We start from the raw sequence: 17,052 nt of genomic DNA, 5'->3' as shown, positions 1-17,052 counted from the left end.
GTGGTCTTAGGCGGAATGTTTAATGTGCACTCCGACAGGCTCGAAAGAGCTCATTCCTTCACAAATTTACCACAGGAAACGCAGTGCAAAAGGTGAGTTCAAGTAGCATCAAACAATGTCACTTCAAGCATCTATTGTCCAGTTCAAAATTGTATTTGTTTGCGAAATATAGCACACGTAATGGGAGGCATCATTAGATCTAGCTTAGGGTTATAACCAATCGACACTAATGTTTATTTTGCTCCCATTGTCTGCACCATGTGATTATCTATCTTCTGGATACATATTGGCGCTTTCTTAGGTACATCTTAACGACGTACTGGAACTAAGTTAGGTGAGGAATGTTATATATTTCACCATCTGAATTCACTTGCTTATCCCAGTTTTGATTTCAGAGCTTTTCGCCTTGTGCAAACTATGATTTTCACCATCGAAGAAATCAATCGGAATCCTGGCCTGCTTCCCAATGTTTCGCTCGGCTACAGAATTTATGATGATTGTTCTTCGTCTACCATTGCAACGAAAGCAGCCTTGGCTCTTATCAATGGTAACAACCAATCTGTTGGTGAAAAATGTGGAGGAAGTTCAATGGTCTCAGCTCTAATTGGTGGCGGTTCATCTTCAGAGTCGATAGCAGTAACAAGATTAATTGGTCCTTTCAGAATCCCATTGGTAAGGATGCGCGTTATTAAATATTGAATTTAAACCTTTCTTATGTGCAAGGTGTGGTTATGTTTCAGGTAAATCCTGAAGTAAAATGTATGTACAACTCCTACGTAAAATTATATAGAAGTTACAGCACATACATAGGTTGTTTTATCCCACTCTTCTATGGCGGTGTTATTGACCGTGTGAGCCGTCTCCACCTTACTCCTTCCAACTGCATCAACTGAGCCTTATATGCCTTTCTCCCTCATGGAAGCATCTCAATGATCTTTCAATGCACTTAGTATTACATTATAGACTTGGTCTAAATTATAGCGTTGATTATATTATGCTTAATTTGGATTTCTTGTTCAGCGATATCTGAAGGACACTGAATGTGATTAGATCGCTTCTGGACCCGGAATTGGAATTCAACCGAGATTAAGGCTCTGATTGCAGTGGTCATCCCGAGTAACCTATTTTGAGGCGGCAGTACGGATTGCTCCGAGAAACATCCACAACATAAGAGTGCTAACCTGAGCATTATCTGATCTAAAAATGATACTCCACCTGGGCAGAATTCTATCATGCCTGTTAATTGAAACTCAGACGTTCAGTTGGTGCTGTTTTATAAAGCTGTCTTTTATGCACTGTACACATTTCACATGTGATTACCCTTAGAAGCGGCGGCACAGTGGTTAGCACCATTGCCTCACAGCGCCAGAGCCCCGGGTTCAATTCTGGCCTTGCATATTTTCCCTGTGTCTGCGTGGGGTTCCTCCCACAGTCCAAAGATGTACAGGTTAGGTGGACTGGCCATGCTAAAATTCCCCAAAAGGTTAGGTGGGATTCCAGGGAGAAGGTAGGGGTGTGAGCCGAATGGCCTCCTTCTGCACTGTAGATATTCTATTCTATGATTTTAGAAGAGCTGACTGTGGAAATGAAGCTAGTTGCAAGAGGGAACAATAACAATAGTTTACTGAACTAACTCACAATACGGCAGAATAAGCCATGGGGTAGAACGTTTTGTACTGGCTGTGAGAATGAACGCGGCAAAGCCCTTCCCTTAAAGGAGCAGCGACAAAGGGAGAGCTTTCAGACAATGATTAAGATGTTAAATGTTATTTCGGGCCAGGGTTTCTAATATTTGACAAGAATGGTAATTGAAGGGCATGAGTGATAATGCAGAGTGCGTGTTTTTTTAATTGTAGTGGCAGGTGGACTTTCCCCTTGTCCTATACATTCCACATTCTATTCACCAGGAAGGCCCTTCCAACGGGAACGGGGAAGGTCTGAATCCAATCATTTGCCAAGCCTCCCCGATTACCTTTTAAGCACAGTAAGACGTCTCACAACACCAGGTTAAAGGCAACAGGTTTATTTGAACTCTTAAGCTTTCGGAGCGCTTCTCCCTCATCAGGTGAAGTGGAGGCAGGTTCACAATCACAGTATATATGGGAGAGACACAATTGCAAGTTACTTTTTAAGCGTCATAGCAACAGCGCTATAGGCCTGATAATGAGGACGCCTGACCACCCCGGCTAATAGCCAAATGTACATACATGCAGAGACCTGAATCTATAAGATGGGCATACTATAAGGAATGTTATTATGATTTATGGGCAGCACGGTAGCACAGTGGTTAGCACTGTGGCTTCATAGCGCCAGGGTCCCAGGTTCGATTCCCCGCTGGGCCACTGCACGTTCTCCCCGTGTCTGCGTGGGTTTCCTCCGGCTGCTCCGGTTTCCTCCCACAGTCCGAAGACTGCAGGTTAGGTGGATTGGTCATGATAAATTTGCCTAAGTGACCAAAAAAAAGGTTAGGAATGGTTTTTGGGTTACGGGATAGGGTGGAAGTGAGGGCTTAAGTGGGTCGGTGCAGACTCGATGGGCCGAAGGGCCTCCTTCTGCACTGTTTCTTCTATGTTCTATGATTGAAAAATGTGTTGGAAGTACCACTATGATCCTTGTAATGCAATTCCTTTTACCTGTGCTGCAGGTGAGTTACTTTTCCACCTGTGCTTGTCTCAGCAACAAAGAAGAATTTCCAACATTTTATAGAACGATACCAAGTGACTATCATCAGTCCAAATTTTTAGCTCAAATTGTTAGCAAATTCGGATGGACTTGGATTGGAGCAATTAGAATCAACAATGATTACGGAAATTTTGGAATGCAGGCATTCATAGAAACTGTGGAGAAGTTGGGAGTCTGTATCGCCTTCTCCGAGTCCTTTTACAGGACTGACTCCAGGGAGAAAATACTAAAAATTGTCGAGGTCATTAAGAAATCCAGCACAAAAGTGATCGTGGCCTTTTCTGCCACGCGCGAAATGCGCATTCTGTTGAAGGAACTTTTACGCCAGAACGTCACTGACATTCAGTGGATCGGTAGCGAAGCGTGGGTCACGTCAGACATTCTGGCGCCAGAAGACAACGTTAAAATTCTGGTGGGAACAATCGGGCCGGCAATTCGTCGGTCAGAAATACCGGGACTAAGAGACTTTCTGCTTAAAGTTAACCCTTTCCCGGTTCCTGATAACGTTATGGTGAAAGAGTTCTGGGAAACGGCATTCCGATGTAGTTTGAAGTCAGGAAGCGTGACAAGCCAAGCAAACGATTGGGCGGAAATGCGGCGATGTACAGGAAAAGAGCGTTTAGAAGACCTACAGAATGCATATTCTGATCTAGGGATAGACGGGTCTACATACAATGTATACAAAGCAGTGTATGCTTTAGCCCACGCGTTTCACAACATGTTTGCATGTGAACATGGTAAAGGGCCATTTGCAAATAAGACTTGCGTGCAGCACCCCAATTTCCAGCCGTGGCAGGTAAGAAGGTTCATCAATTCCATTCTATGTTTGCATGAACGTAAAACATGGGCAGTAATTGAATAAATCGGAATTCAAATGCAATTACCATAGTATATCACTTAAACTATCAGAGCAATGTTTTAGGATCTGCACGTTAATGTTTGTATTTTTATTTGAATGTCCAATTATTCTTTCTATTCTACACAAGGTACTATATTATATGCAATCAGTGAATTTCAGAACAAAGAACGGTGACAATGTTTATTTTGACGAGAATGGAGACCCAGTCGGTACATACGATTTAGTAAACTGGCAACTTAATTCCAAAGGAATTGCTCAAATCCAGGCCATTGGCTATTACGACGGATCCGCACCTCCCGGACAAGAAGTTGTGTTAAATGGAAGATCTATAGTCTGGCGCGGAGGCCAAAGTGAGGTAGGGTTATGAAGACAATAAGAAACCTCCATTATACAGCAACGCTGGGCGCATTTATCATTTCCGTTCTACAATTCCCGCCAACAACGGCTAACCTAGTGCTGTACTGTATTATCGTCTTCTAAATTCTTTAACAAATGCATGCGGCGATTATCTTTTCAAACCACCCGTAGCTTCTAGCACCTGGTTGTGAACAGTTTTGTCGACGATGACGAGGCAAAATGGCCAGTTACATCCGTTCACTGATTTCCATGACCGGAATTAATTGCATTTAGCTGTATTTGTTCTGCCTTTTGTTTATGAAAAGTTCCAGAGCTACAGCTGGAATGTTAGACAAACATAACAGACATAGAACCCCCTTCCTCTGATTCGCTTCATCAGATTCTCTTTCTTCAACCTCTCCTAGCCCGAGCGTATTCGTTGTGTAAATGTTGCTATACCTCGGGTTGAATAATCATTTGACGTATAGTGTTCATGTTGTCATCAACTTCTTATGTGAAAACACATTTCTTTTAACTTCTCCTCTCCGGTGACAATCTTGACAGTTTAGCCTCAATTACCGATTCGTTAGTCAGTGAGAAAAGTGACATTTTACCTCTCAATAGCTTACATATTAAAGAAATATTTTAATTTAAATATCACCTTTCACGTCCATATGATGCCCCAAAGCGTTTTACAGCAAATGAAGTGAATCCACCCTCGGGAAAGATGTTGATTCATGGATAAATATTGGCCAAGGCACGGGGCTAACTTCTCTACCCTTCTTCAACAGCGTGCCCCTGTGGTTAGTTTGTAGAAGTCCAACTCAACACCTTTGGGGTGATTGGAGGTCAATCATCCCAGTTTCAGCCTACTAGGCTGTTAATGCAGGAGGCCCTCAGGGTAGTGTCCTGGACTGAGCCATCTCCAACTGCTTTATCAATGACCATCCTTCCATCATAATGTCGGATTTGGGTGTTGGCTGATGATTGCACAATGTTCAAGGCCATTTGTGACTCCTCAGATACTGAAGCGGTCCATGTCCAAATGCAAAACATCCTGCACAATATTCAGGCTTTGCTTACAACAGAGGAAGGTTATGTTGGAGTTGTGTAGAACTTGGTGAGGCTGTGTGCAATTCTGATCGCCACATTATAGAAAGGATGTGATTGAACTGGAGGGGGATGCAGAGGCGATTCAGCAGGATGTTGCCTGGGATGGAACGTTTAAGTTACGAAGAGAGATTGGATCGGCTTTTTGCTGGAGCAGAGAAGACTGAGGGTGACTTGATCAAGTTGTACAAGATTATGAGGTGCAGTTATGAGGGGACACAAGTTCAAGTTGAGGGGCAGGAGGTTGAGGGGGACTTGAGGAAAAACCTTTTTATCCCTCCCTGATAGCATTGTGTGCAGTTTTGGTCTCCTTTTATGAAGAAGGATGTTCTTGCTCTCGAGGGAGTGCAACAAAGGTTTACCAGCCTGATTCGAGGGATGGCAGGACTGTCATATGAGGAGAGATTGACTAGGTTAGGATTGTTCTCGCTGGAGTTAAGAAGAATGAGGGGGGATCTCATAGAGACTTTAAAATTCTAACAGGACTAGACAGGATAGATGCAGGGAAGATGTTCCCAATGGTCGGTATGTCCAGAACCAGGGGTCACAGTCTCAGGATTCAGGGTAAACTATTTTGAACAAAGATGAGGAGACATTTCTTCATCCAAAGAGTGTTGAGCCTGTGGAATTCATTACCACAGAATGTAGTTGATGCAAAAACATTGAATATATTCAGGAGGTGGCTGTATATCACTTGGGGAGAATGGGATCAAAGGCTATGGGGAGAAAGCAGGATTAGGCTATTGAGTTGGATGATCAGCCATGATTATGATGAATGGCGGTGCAGACTTGATGGACCAAAAGGCCTCTTCCTGCTCTTATCTTCTATTTATCTATGTATCTATGTATCCAGAGGGTGGCGGCGGACTGGAATGCATTGCCTGGGAGGGTTGCCTCACATCATTTATGAAGTACCTGGATTAGCACTTGGCACGTCATAACATAATAATAATCTTTATTGTCACAAGTAGGTTTACTGCAATGCATACGAGACTATGGGCCAAGTGCTGTGGAATGGGATTAGGTAGACAGGTCAGGTGTTTTTCATATGTCAGTGCAGACTCGATGAGCCAAAGGGCCTCTTCTGTACTGTATTATTCTGTGATTCTGTGTAATTTGACTGAGAAGTGGCAAGTAACATTCTGCCACACAAGTACCAGGCAATGACTATCTCCAACAAGAGTGAATGTAACCATCATCCCTGGACATTCGATAGCATTACCATTGCCAAGATGAGCAGTTCGAACAATGCTTAAGAAACATAAAACCATCCAGGACAAAGTAGCTGGCTTGATTGGCACCCCTTCCACAAACATTCATCCTTCCATCACCAACAAACAGTAGCAGCAGTGTGTGCCATCTAAAAGATGCCCTGCAGGGATTCACCAAGGCCCCGAAGTCTGCACATTTCAAACCTGCGACCACTACCATCTAGATGCACAAGGTTAGCAGACATAAGGGGAAACCACCCTTCCAGGCCACTCACCATTCTCACTTGAAAATATATCGCCATTCCTTCACTGTCAGTGGGCCAGAATTTTGGAACTCCCTCCCTAACAGCACTGTGGGTATACCTACACCACAGGGACTGCAGAGTTTCAAGAAGGCAGCTCACCACCACCCTCTCAAGGGCAATTAGGGATGGGAAATAAATGCTGGTATGGCCCATAAATGAATTTTAAAAATAGGCCGGAGAGGGCAGGTGGGCTGCATTCATCCAGTCAGGTGAAGCCTATTTCATTACAATGTTGACTTGTACCTTGGAAAGGCGTTGGCACTCAGGAGGTGAGTTACCGCATTCAGCTGCTGACGTAATTATGTAGCCGGTAGAGTTAAATTCTGTTCAATGGCGACCTTCATGATGCTGATTGGACTGTGGAAACGACACTGAATGATAAGTGTAGGTGTAAAACTCTGGTTAGAAGTGGACGTTGCCTGCCACTTGTGTGGCGTGAATGTTATTTGTCACTGAAAAGCCCAAGCTTGAATATTGACCAATCTTGCTGCATGTGGGCATGGACTACATCATCATCTGAGGGGTAGTGAGTAGAACTGATTGTTGTGCAATTATCAGAGAAAATCCTCACTTCTGAACTTATTATGGGGAGGTCACTGAAGAAGCAGCCAACGTCCAGTGGTTGTAGGGCATGGTCCCGATGAACGCTTGCAGGAGTGCAACACGTTATCACTCTTTCGCGTCAGCTCAGTTATTGCTCTATCTGCGTTTATTACTCGCTGTCAACCTTTGTTTGATAATAACTGCTGATAAGTTTCTTGGAATATTTTATCCTGTTAAAGGCTTTATGTAAGTGTGAGTTATTGTAGTTTTTGTTGTGACTATTGTTTGCCCCCCCCCCCCCCCCCCAGCCCCCGCCCCCGCCCCCCGCGCCCCGCGCCGCCGCCGCTGCTGCTGAGAATCGTATCCCAGTCAGAAGTCAACCGGACCTTCAGTGCTGGCAATGAGTCAATTTAAGTTTCAGCCCATGCTTCATGTTCTTTTTAAAAAATGTCTTTCAATGTAAAATTGGAAGCCAATGTGTTATTGCCTATTTCTCGGTTGGCTATCTATGTTGAACAATGTCCAGGCTCAAACATAACTATGTATGGTTTATAGTTTTACTATGTACATCTCAGTATGTTTCCATATATATATATAAAATTAACGCCATAATATGTTGTCCCCCCTCCCTTATCGCCAGGTTCCTCTTGCAGTTTGTTCTGAAAGTTGTCCACTTGGTACAAGAAAGTTTGTTCGGAAAGGACAGCCCATCTGTTGCTTTGATTGTACGTCATGTTCTGAGGGGGAAATTAGTAATACCACAGGTGTGTTTCAACATGATTGATAGTTCATTGCATCTACTGCAAAGAGATTGGCAAATTATTCAATCTTCAACTTTGCATTTAAATTGCTTCCTCTTAGATTCGATTGACTGTTTCAAGTGCCCGGTGGAGTACTGGCCCAATGTGTCGAGAGATAAATGCGTGCCAAAAGGAATTGAGTTTCTGTCTTATACTGAGATCTTGGGAATTGTATTAACAACACTTGCGTTGGCTGGAATCTGCATAGCTATGGCAATAGCAATCGTTTTCTTGAAGTATAAAGACACTCCGATCGTGAAGGCAAACAACTCGGAACTGAGCTTCCTTCTGCTTTTTGCAATAGCCCTTTGCTTTTTGTGTTCCCTCACATTCATTGGGCAACCGACGCTTTGGTCATGTATGTTACGTCGCACCGCATTTGGTATTTCCTTTGTTCTATGTATTTCCTGCATTTTGGTTAAAACAATTATTGTGCTCATGGTTTTCAAGACGAGGATTCCAAATCAAAGCATGCTGAAACGTTTTGGCGCCAAACAGCAGCGCTTGAGCGTTTTTGTCCTCACATTCATTCAAGGTTTAATAAGTGCTCTGTGGTTGGTTATTGCACCCCCGTTTCCCATGAAGAACACCCGATATTATAAAGACATACTCATCTTGGAATGCGACACGGGGTCTGTCACTGCCTTTTATCTGGTTTCTGTTTACATTGGGACTCTTTCTTGCCTCTGCTTTGTGCTTGCGTTTTTAGCAAGAAAGCTGCCTGATAATTTCAATGAGGCACAATTTATAACTTTCAGCATGCTGACGTTTTGTGCCGTTTGGATAGCTTTCATCCCGGCCTACGTGAGCTCTCCTGGAAAATATACGACCGCTTCAGAAATCTTTGCTATACTGACATCTAATTTCGGATTACTGCTTTGTATTTTTGTTCCAAAATGTTACGTTGTCTTGCTGAAACCAGAAAATAATACAAAAAAGTTTTTGATGGGTAAAGAACCTTCAAAGAAACTGTAGCCAAGCTCACTGTTGGGGCTCTTGCGATTTTCAATCTATTATTCTGATTATAAATGGTTGAAATTTAAGTCAAGTAATCATTATGTTAAGAGGTATTGATAGAGAAGAACATAGTAGATGCCAAGTTGATTAATGACTGACATTTTATATTATTAACCAATTATTATTTGTTTATTAAACACCTTGAACTTTACCTGAGGAGTGTAATAGTAATTGCTTACACACGACATGAAATGAAATGAAATGAAAATCACTTATTGTCACAAGTAGGCTTCAAATGAAGTTACTGTGAAAAGCCCCTAGTCGCCACATTCTGGCGCCTGTTCGGAGAGGCTGTTACGGGAATTGAACCGTGCTGCTGGCCTGCCTTGGTCTGCTTTCAAAGCCAGCGATTTAGCCCTGTGCTAAACAGCTCCTAAACAGCTAAACATGATTGGCTATTATGCAATTAAATTTAACAGCATTTACTCATATTTCTTTACAACGTAAATAATTACGGAAAAGGGTAAATAAAATATAATGATCAATGCATAACAGTTACCAATGTTTTTATTCATTGAAGAGATGTGGGCTTCCCTGGCTAAGCCAGCATTCATTGCCCACCCCTAAATGGCGTTGAACCTGTTCAATCATCAGCGAACATCATCACTTCCAACCTCATGTTGGAAGGAAGGTCATTGATGAAAATATTTGGGTCAAGGACACTATCCTGAGAAACTCCTGCAATAATGACCTTACGCTCAGATGACTGACTTCCAACTACCACAACCATCTTACTTTGTGCTCGACTCCAACTAGCAGAGAGTTCTTCCCTGGTTTCCATTGACTCCAGTTTTATTAGGGCCCCTGGATACCATACTCGGTCAAATGCGACCTTGATATGAAGGGCAGTCACTCGCACCTCACCTCTGGAGTTCAGCTCTTTTGTCCATGTTTGAACAAAGGCTGTAATGGGGTCAGGAGCTGAGTTACCCCAGCAGAACCCAAACTGAACGTTAGAGAACAGATTATTGCTCATCAAGTGCCACTTTATTGCATTGCTGATGCCCCCTTCCTTTACCGATGATCGAGCGTAGATTGATGGGCCGGTAATTGGTTGGGTTGAATTTGTCCTGTATTTTGTTTACCGGACACACTTGGGCAATTTCCCAAATTGGATGCCAGTGTTGCAGCTTGTTACGATCCCAGTTGATGTTATATCGAGTCGGAAAGATCTCAGAATGGATCCCTGGCTCAAAAGGTCGTAACGTTTTTAAAAATATAAAACGTGCAAGAACTGCTTCACAGGACCTCGAATTAGTTTTAGCAACAAGGAAAAACATTTAATAAGCATGAAGAAATGGATTCTAATATATAAGCCTTTACTCCACCATTATCTTAACAAGTACACACAGATGTTAGTATTAACATGGATTACAAAGTACACCTTCATTGACAATGATTTCATAAACACAAAATCCCTTTTAAGCACACAAAATAATTGTGGAAAAATACACTTTCCACTTTGAACTCCAAGTGTATGTTTATGGATGTCTTCTCAGTATCTTCCCTGATGTTTGTCACGTGGGAGTTTGCAAACTCCACTCCCCAAAACACGCTTTAAAATCATCTGCATGCTTTCCCTTAGCGGCTTGCATTCTCAAATCCAGACCAGATTTTCTAAATGACACATTTAAACATATCTTCTACTCCACTTTTATCAAGAACTCCAGTCCAGAATTTTACAAGAACCTCTCTAGGTTTCTTTTGCCTTGACTGCTGTGCAAACTGTTCACAATTGGTTGAACCCTAAATTCTCACACTGTGTTAATATGATATTAAACTTTTCAGCTACCTCTGAGGTCTGCTGTTTACTTTACATCTAGTTACTGCAATTGTCTCTTTAACCCGTAACGCTTTGTGTACTCTTCCTTGGATTCTTCTGAGAAATAAAGTGGTCTCTATTGTCTTAACTTCAGGTGTATTAAACTTTCTTTCTATCCCAATTCCCTGTTTATCTGGATTGTATTTTGTTCCTTGGGAAGTTTGCATCTTTGCAACTCCCTTGTCCAGTCCAGATTCTCCTGACAGAGTTGAGAGAGGTTCACTCATCAGTGCCCTGTCTTCAAGTACCCCCAGATTCAGATAAAACTAAAACTTAAAGGTTATGTTTAACCTTACAAGGGCCCTGTTGCTAAGCAACACACACATGCTTATGCTATTTATTTATTCTTCACGTCGTTGCCCTCTCACATGGAAGCACAATTGGAGCTTTAATTAAAAAATTAACTTTAGAGTATCCAATTATGTTTTTCTAATTAAGGGGTAATTCAGTGTGGCCAATCCAACTGACCAGCAAATCTTTTGGGCTGTGGCAGTGAAACCCACGCAGACACGCGGAGAATGTGCAAACTCCACACAGACAGTGACCCAGGGCTGGGATTGAACCCGGGTCCTCAGTGCCATAGGCAGCAGTGCTAACCACTGCTCCACCATGCCGCCCAACACACAATTGGAACTTAACCAACCCCCACACAGCTTGAATCTAACTTACATTTTAGACTTTCAGCCACAGAAACATTAGATTAAACATACTAAAACTATGCCTTATTTCTAATGTTTACCAATATAAATATAAATCCCTTAAACTACCTTTTGTTTTCCGAACAAACTGTTTTGGAACAGCTTGGCTAGAGGCGCTACAGGTTCTGGACCACAGCTCTGCGCTACTATTTCCAAAATATTGTCAGGGCCCTTAGCCTTTGCAGTATCCAGTGTCTTCCGCCATTTCTTGATATCAGATGGAGTGAATATAATTGGCTGAAACTTGCATCTGTGATGCTGGGGACCTTGGGAGGAGGCCTTGGATTACCCACTGGGAAGATTGTTGTGAACGCTTGCGCATTATCTTTTGAACTGATGTTATGGGCTTCCCCGCCACAGAGGGTGGTGATATTTGTGTAGTATCCTCCTCCAGTGAATTTTCTAATTGTCCACCACCGGTTGCAGCTGGATGTGAAAGGTCTGCTGAGCTTAAATCTGATCCATTGGTTGCAAGCTTGTTTAGCTCTATCTATCACTTGCTACTTACGTTGTTTGCCATGGTAAGTTGCGCTGTGTTGTAGCTTCATCAGGTTGCCCTCTCATTTTTAGGACAGCCTGCTGCTGCTGGTGGAATGCTTCCTGCACTCTCCGTTGAACCAGTGTTGATCCCCTGGCTTGGAGGTAATGATAAGAGTGGTGGATATGCGTGCCATGAGGTTGCAGATTGTGGCTGAGTACAATTCTGCTGCTGCTAATGGCCCACAGCACCTCATGCATGTTGACTCTTAAGTTGCTAGACTTGTTCTAAATCTATCCCATTTAGCACGGTGGTAGTGCAACATGATGCAAGGTATCCGCAATGTGAAGACCGGTCTTCACCTCCACAAGGACTGTGCAGTGGTCACGCCTACAGATACTATATGGGCAGATGCTTCTGCTGCAGACAGATTGGCAAGGTTGTCGTTAGGAGTGTTTTCCCCTCTTTTTGTTTCCCTTACCATCTGCCGCACTGCAGTCTTGCAGAAATGTTCATTTGGTGTAGTCCTGCTTAGTCTGTGGTGGTGCTACGGACTGGATCTCTGAATACTGACAGGAGAGTTGTAAACCTGGACGAGGAACCATGTTGGGAACAGCTGAGGGAAAGTATTGTGTGAAAGAAGATTTTAAGGCATGTCTTCTTGAGAGTGGAGTTTGGAATCACTCCTATGGAAACCAGGATGCAGTGAGATAATTTGCTGATGGTGTAAAGATCATCTGGGGGGGGTTAAGTAGAAATTCACAGAAGTTTACTTCATTTCAGAGTGATTGGTGATGGACATTGAAGTCATGCAACCAGAGTACATTCTGCAAACTTGCCACTTTGAGTACTCCCTACAAGAGGGGTTCAACATGGAGGGGTATTGATTCATCAGCTAAGAGGGATGGGAGTAGTGCGCGTTATGTGGTAATCAGTAGAAGGTTTCCTTTCCTAGTTTGTTCTGATGTTATGTGTTATGATCTTAATCGATGTTGCTACAGGGAGGCAAGGTACCAGAATGGGACCCTGGCTGAAAAGACTTTACTTTTTCTTTGGAAAAGGTGGATGAACAGAGTCGGAAAGGTGGATGAACAGAGTCGGAAAGCTATCAACAAAAGCATTTATTAAACATACAATGTCTGACTATAATACAATACTCCTTCACTCCCATTTATCTTCACAAATGCAAACAGATTTTAAGGAAAACACAGCTTACAAAATATATGTCATGCCGTAATATTATCAGTAAACACACAGTCCCTTTTAGCTCACAGGCGTATTGTGATCAGACACACTCCACTCTGAAATGAAAATGAAGTGAACTTCTGTGAATTTCTCCTTAAACGCCCCAGATGATTTTTACACAATCAGCAAATTATCTCATTGCATCTTGGTTTCCATACGAGTGATTCCAAACTCCAATCTCAAGAAGACATGCCTTAAAATCTTCTTTCAGACAATACTTTCCCTCAGCTGTTCCCAACATGGTTCCTCTTCCAGGTTTACAACTCTCTTGTCAGTATTCAGGGATCCAGGCACTAATTGCTTCACAAGTGCTTCAACTAAAGCTTTGCAGGCTGTAGTAAAATATCACAAATCTTATGACCACTTGAGATATCTTTGGCTTCTCATGAGCCAAATTCTTCTCAGCTCGGTCTGTGAATTCAATGACGACAACACCTTTATCGTTGCAGTTTCTGTTTGTGCTTTGTACTAGAAAATTCCTAAAACATCTCTTTTCATTCTCTAGTTTCCCTAACTAGTTGTTCTGTAGTTTCCGATGTGCTTTTTAGAAATTCTGCCTTTTTGCAGATCCCATGTCCTGATTCTGCTTCTGGGAGAGCTGCGAGAACAGTTCTCTCTCTCTAGCTTCCTAGGTCCACCTGCTATTAATTCGGCTAACACACAATCACTAGATCTGTCTGTCCTAAAGTGGTCGCTGGTTGTTAAGCAACATTTCATTCTTTCCCCAAGCTCATGTTTACTTTTCCTGTCATAAACACTCTCTCAGTACAATAGAAAGACAGTTCGAACTGAAGACAAAACCCCCATTGCATGCAAACATCTTAAATCTAACATGAACCTAAGTAGAGTTTTACACTTCCGGATACAGAAACACTAAATTAATCGCACATAAATCTATATCTTATTTCCAACATCCAGCTGTACAAATATAGATCACTTCAAACTACCTCTGCTTCCAGACACGTGAAACTTTATGGGGTCCAGAGTTGGTGTTGAGGATTCCCGGGTAGCTCATTCCCAACTAAAACCACTCTGCTGCCGCCTGGTGGCACGGTAGCATTGTGGCTAGCACAAATGCTTCACCGCTCCAGGGTCCCAGGTTCGATTCCGGCTTGGGTCACTGTCTGTGCGGAGTCTGCACATCCTCCCCGTGTGTGCGTGGGTTTCCTCCGGGTGCTCCGGTTTCCTCCCACAGTCCAAAGATGTGCGGGTTAGGTGGATTGGCCGTGCTAAATTGCCCATAGTGTGCTAAATTGCCCATAGTGTCCAAAATTGCCCTTAGTGTTGGGTGGGGTTACTGGGTTATGGGAATAGGGTCAAGGTGTGGACCTTGGGTAGGCTGCTCTTTCCAAGAGCCGGTGCAGACTTGATGGGCCAAATGGCCTCCTTCTGCACTGTAAATTCTATGACTATGACTCTTTTGGACCAATCCTGCTAGTGGGTCAGGTCATACCCAGGGATAGTGATGGTGGGTCTGGGACATTATATGTAAGGCATACTTGCGTAAGTAATAATAGCAATCATGATTATTGTCACAAGTAGGCTTACATTAACACCGCAATGAAGTTACTATGAAAATCCCCTTGCTGCCATACTCCGGCGCCTGTTCCGGTACACCGAGGGGGAAACTCAGAATGTCCAATTCACCTAATAGCACGGCTTTCGTGACTTGTGGGAGGAAACCAGAGCACCTGGAAGAAACCCATGCAGACACGGGAAGAATGTGCAGACGCGACACAGACAGTGACCCAAGCCAGGAATTGAACCTGGGACCCTGGCGCTGTAAAGCAACAGTGCTGACCAGTGTGCAACCATGCCGCCCAAGTATGACTATGTCAGGCAGTTGTTGGACTGGTCAGTGAAATAGCTCTCCTAATTTTGGCACAACCCTCCAGATGTTAATAAGGAGGTCTTGGCATGGTGGACATTACTGGACTCGCTGTTGTCACCTCCGCTGCAAAGGTCGATGCTTGGTGGTCTGTCTGGGTTCATCCCTTTTTGTAGGCTTGGGAGCGGTTGGATAAAAGCCTGGCTTGTTGGGCGACATTTAAGAGTCAATCACATTGCTGTGGATCTGGAGTCCCCGGTAGATCAAATCAGGTAAGGATGGCAGGTTTCCTCCCCACAAGGGAATTACTGAACCAGACTGTTTTTTCTGAGGGCAATCGACAATAGTTTCATGGTAATCATTCAACTTTTAATTCCAGATTTCTTTCTGGATTGAATTCAAATTCCACAACCAGCGAGGGTTGCCAGGACATCGTCCTCGGCCTCTGGATTACTAATCCAGTGACAATACCAATATGCCACCGCCTCTCTCATTACATAAATCATTGACTGGCAGATCAAATATGATAATTATTATATATTTTGCAGACGTAATAAACACTTTCTTTCATTTGGGTCAATTTATTATATAGTGCAGAGTGAATCACCTAGCACTGGCAACACATGTCCCAATGGCAAGTCAGCATTTTAAAATTCAACTACTACCAACAAGCATTCCACTATACTAACAACTGTCTGAAGAACAACTGTCATTTCCACACTTTTGTGTTTCAATTAATTGCACTTTTCGTCGCGCTAACTCTTCTGACCTCACAGAAGCTCAAGTGAACAACATTTGAGATTCGCTAAACTTTTTTCACTCTATAAGTTGTTTTGCTTTTTACATGGCCTCTTCTTAGAAGTGATCTCCGAGCAGCTGTAACTTTGGGAGTGTTTTCACTTAACATCCAAGCAACGATGTGCTTGCTGCATGTCAGGTAATGGCTATGTGATAACCTTTGCTTTGAGTACGACACATTGTCTTCATAGACAATTCATGTCTTTGTAAGCTGGAAAAATGACACTTTAGAAGAATGTATCTTGGGCGTTTACTGCCAAATAAATTTATTTTTAAAAAAAATAACAGAAATCACAACAAAGGATTTTGTCTGTTTCTACTTTTTGACATAAATAGTTCTGAACACATGATCTGAGTTGGTGTACAATCAATGTTACACTTAATCTCCTCTTTTGTTGTTGCAACAAGTCAGGGCAGCACATGGTAGCACAAGTGATTAGCACTGTGGCTTCACAGCACCAGGGTCCCAGGTTCGATTCCCTGCTGGGTCACTGTCTGTGCAGAGCCTGCACGATGTTTGCGCGGGTTTCAAAGATGTGAGGGTTAGGTGGATTGGTCATGATAAATTGCCCTTAGTGACTAAAAAAGGTTAGGAGGGGTTACGGGGATAGGGGGGAAGTGAGGGCTTTAGTGGGTTGGTTGTAGAAGCCAGGTATTTCTAATACGCCTAATGTAGGTAAAATATAGCTGTTTAAGCATAAATATTAAGCCCCAGTTTTAAATTAAGGATTAAAAAGACACATATTCTGCAAATTCATTTTACATAGTTTTAAAGTAACACCGAAGTCTGATAAAGCAAACACTTTTAACTACATTTCTTCAAGGACAAGGGCTGAATCCATGGCAACGAGGTGACAAGAGTCCATTAACTTAAAAGCTCTATTGTTCTCATGTCGGGCCATTAGTGATTACAACGTGAACCACACTCCATAACTTATAAGGCTGAAACATTTTAGATTATTGCTGTAGTTTTAAAATGGACAGTTTATAAAACATTGAATCAAATATATTTGATTCCAACTTTCTCAAAACATAACAATTTATATTTTGCAAGTCATTTTCAATAGCCAAGCCAGCATATTTTGGCTTTGATAAAGCACCATATTGCATTCTTTAATATGCAGATACGCAACAAATTGGGGCAGCACGGTAGCATAGTGGTTATCACAATTGCTTCACAGCTCCAGGCTCCTAGGTTCGATTCCTGGCTTGGGTCACTGTCTGTGCGGAGTCTGCACGTTCTCCCCGTGTGTGCATGGGTTTCCTCCAGGTGCTCCGGTTTCCTCCCACTGTCCAAAGATGTGCCGGGTAGGTGGATTG

The 17,052-nt window shown here is 42.8% G+C and overlaps 1 protein-coding gene across 1 annotated transcript; it reads left to right on the top strand.

Moving 5' to 3' along the window:
- On the top strand, positions 1 to 8,832 carry LOC140389257 (extracellular calcium-sensing receptor-like). Its single transcript, XM_072473437.1, has 6 exons — positions 1 to 92; positions 384 to 672; positions 2,645 to 3,478; positions 3,669 to 3,896; positions 7,687 to 7,810; positions 7,908 to 8,832. Exons 1-6 carry the CDS (start codon positions 16 to 18, stop codon positions 8,819 to 8,821), a joined length of 2,466 nt encoding a protein of 821 aa, XP_072329538.1. The 5' UTR covers positions 1 to 15; the 3' UTR covers positions 8,822 to 8,832.
- The last annotated feature ends 8,220 nt before the right edge of the window (positions 8,833 to 17,052 follow it).

Source organism: Scyliorhinus torazame, chromosome 14 (genome assembly GCF_047496885.1).
Source record: "Scyliorhinus torazame isolate Kashiwa2021f chromosome 14, sScyTor2.1, whole genome shotgun sequence".
Classification (NCBI taxonomy): domain Eukaryota; kingdom Metazoa; phylum Chordata; class Chondrichthyes; order Carcharhiniformes; family Scyliorhinidae; genus Scyliorhinus; species Scyliorhinus torazame.
The sequence above is the reverse complement of the archived record's forward strand: the minus strand, read 5'-3'. Positions and strand labels throughout refer to the sequence as shown.

Bases quoted from the DNA above. Each gene is read 5' to 3' on its own strand.
- LOC140389257 (XM_072473437.1), top strand. From the start codon at position 16: ATGTTTAATGTGCACTCCGACAGGCTCGAAAGAGCTCATTCCTTCACA. The intron at 3,479-3,668 runs GTAAGAAGGTTC...ATTCTACACAAG, and splicing joins CCAATTTCCAGCCGTGGCAG to GTACTATATTATATGCAATC. The intron at 7,811-7,907 runs GTGTGTTTCAAC...GCTTCCTCTTAG, and splicing joins GGAAATTAGTAATACCACAG to ATTCGATTGACTGTTTCAAG.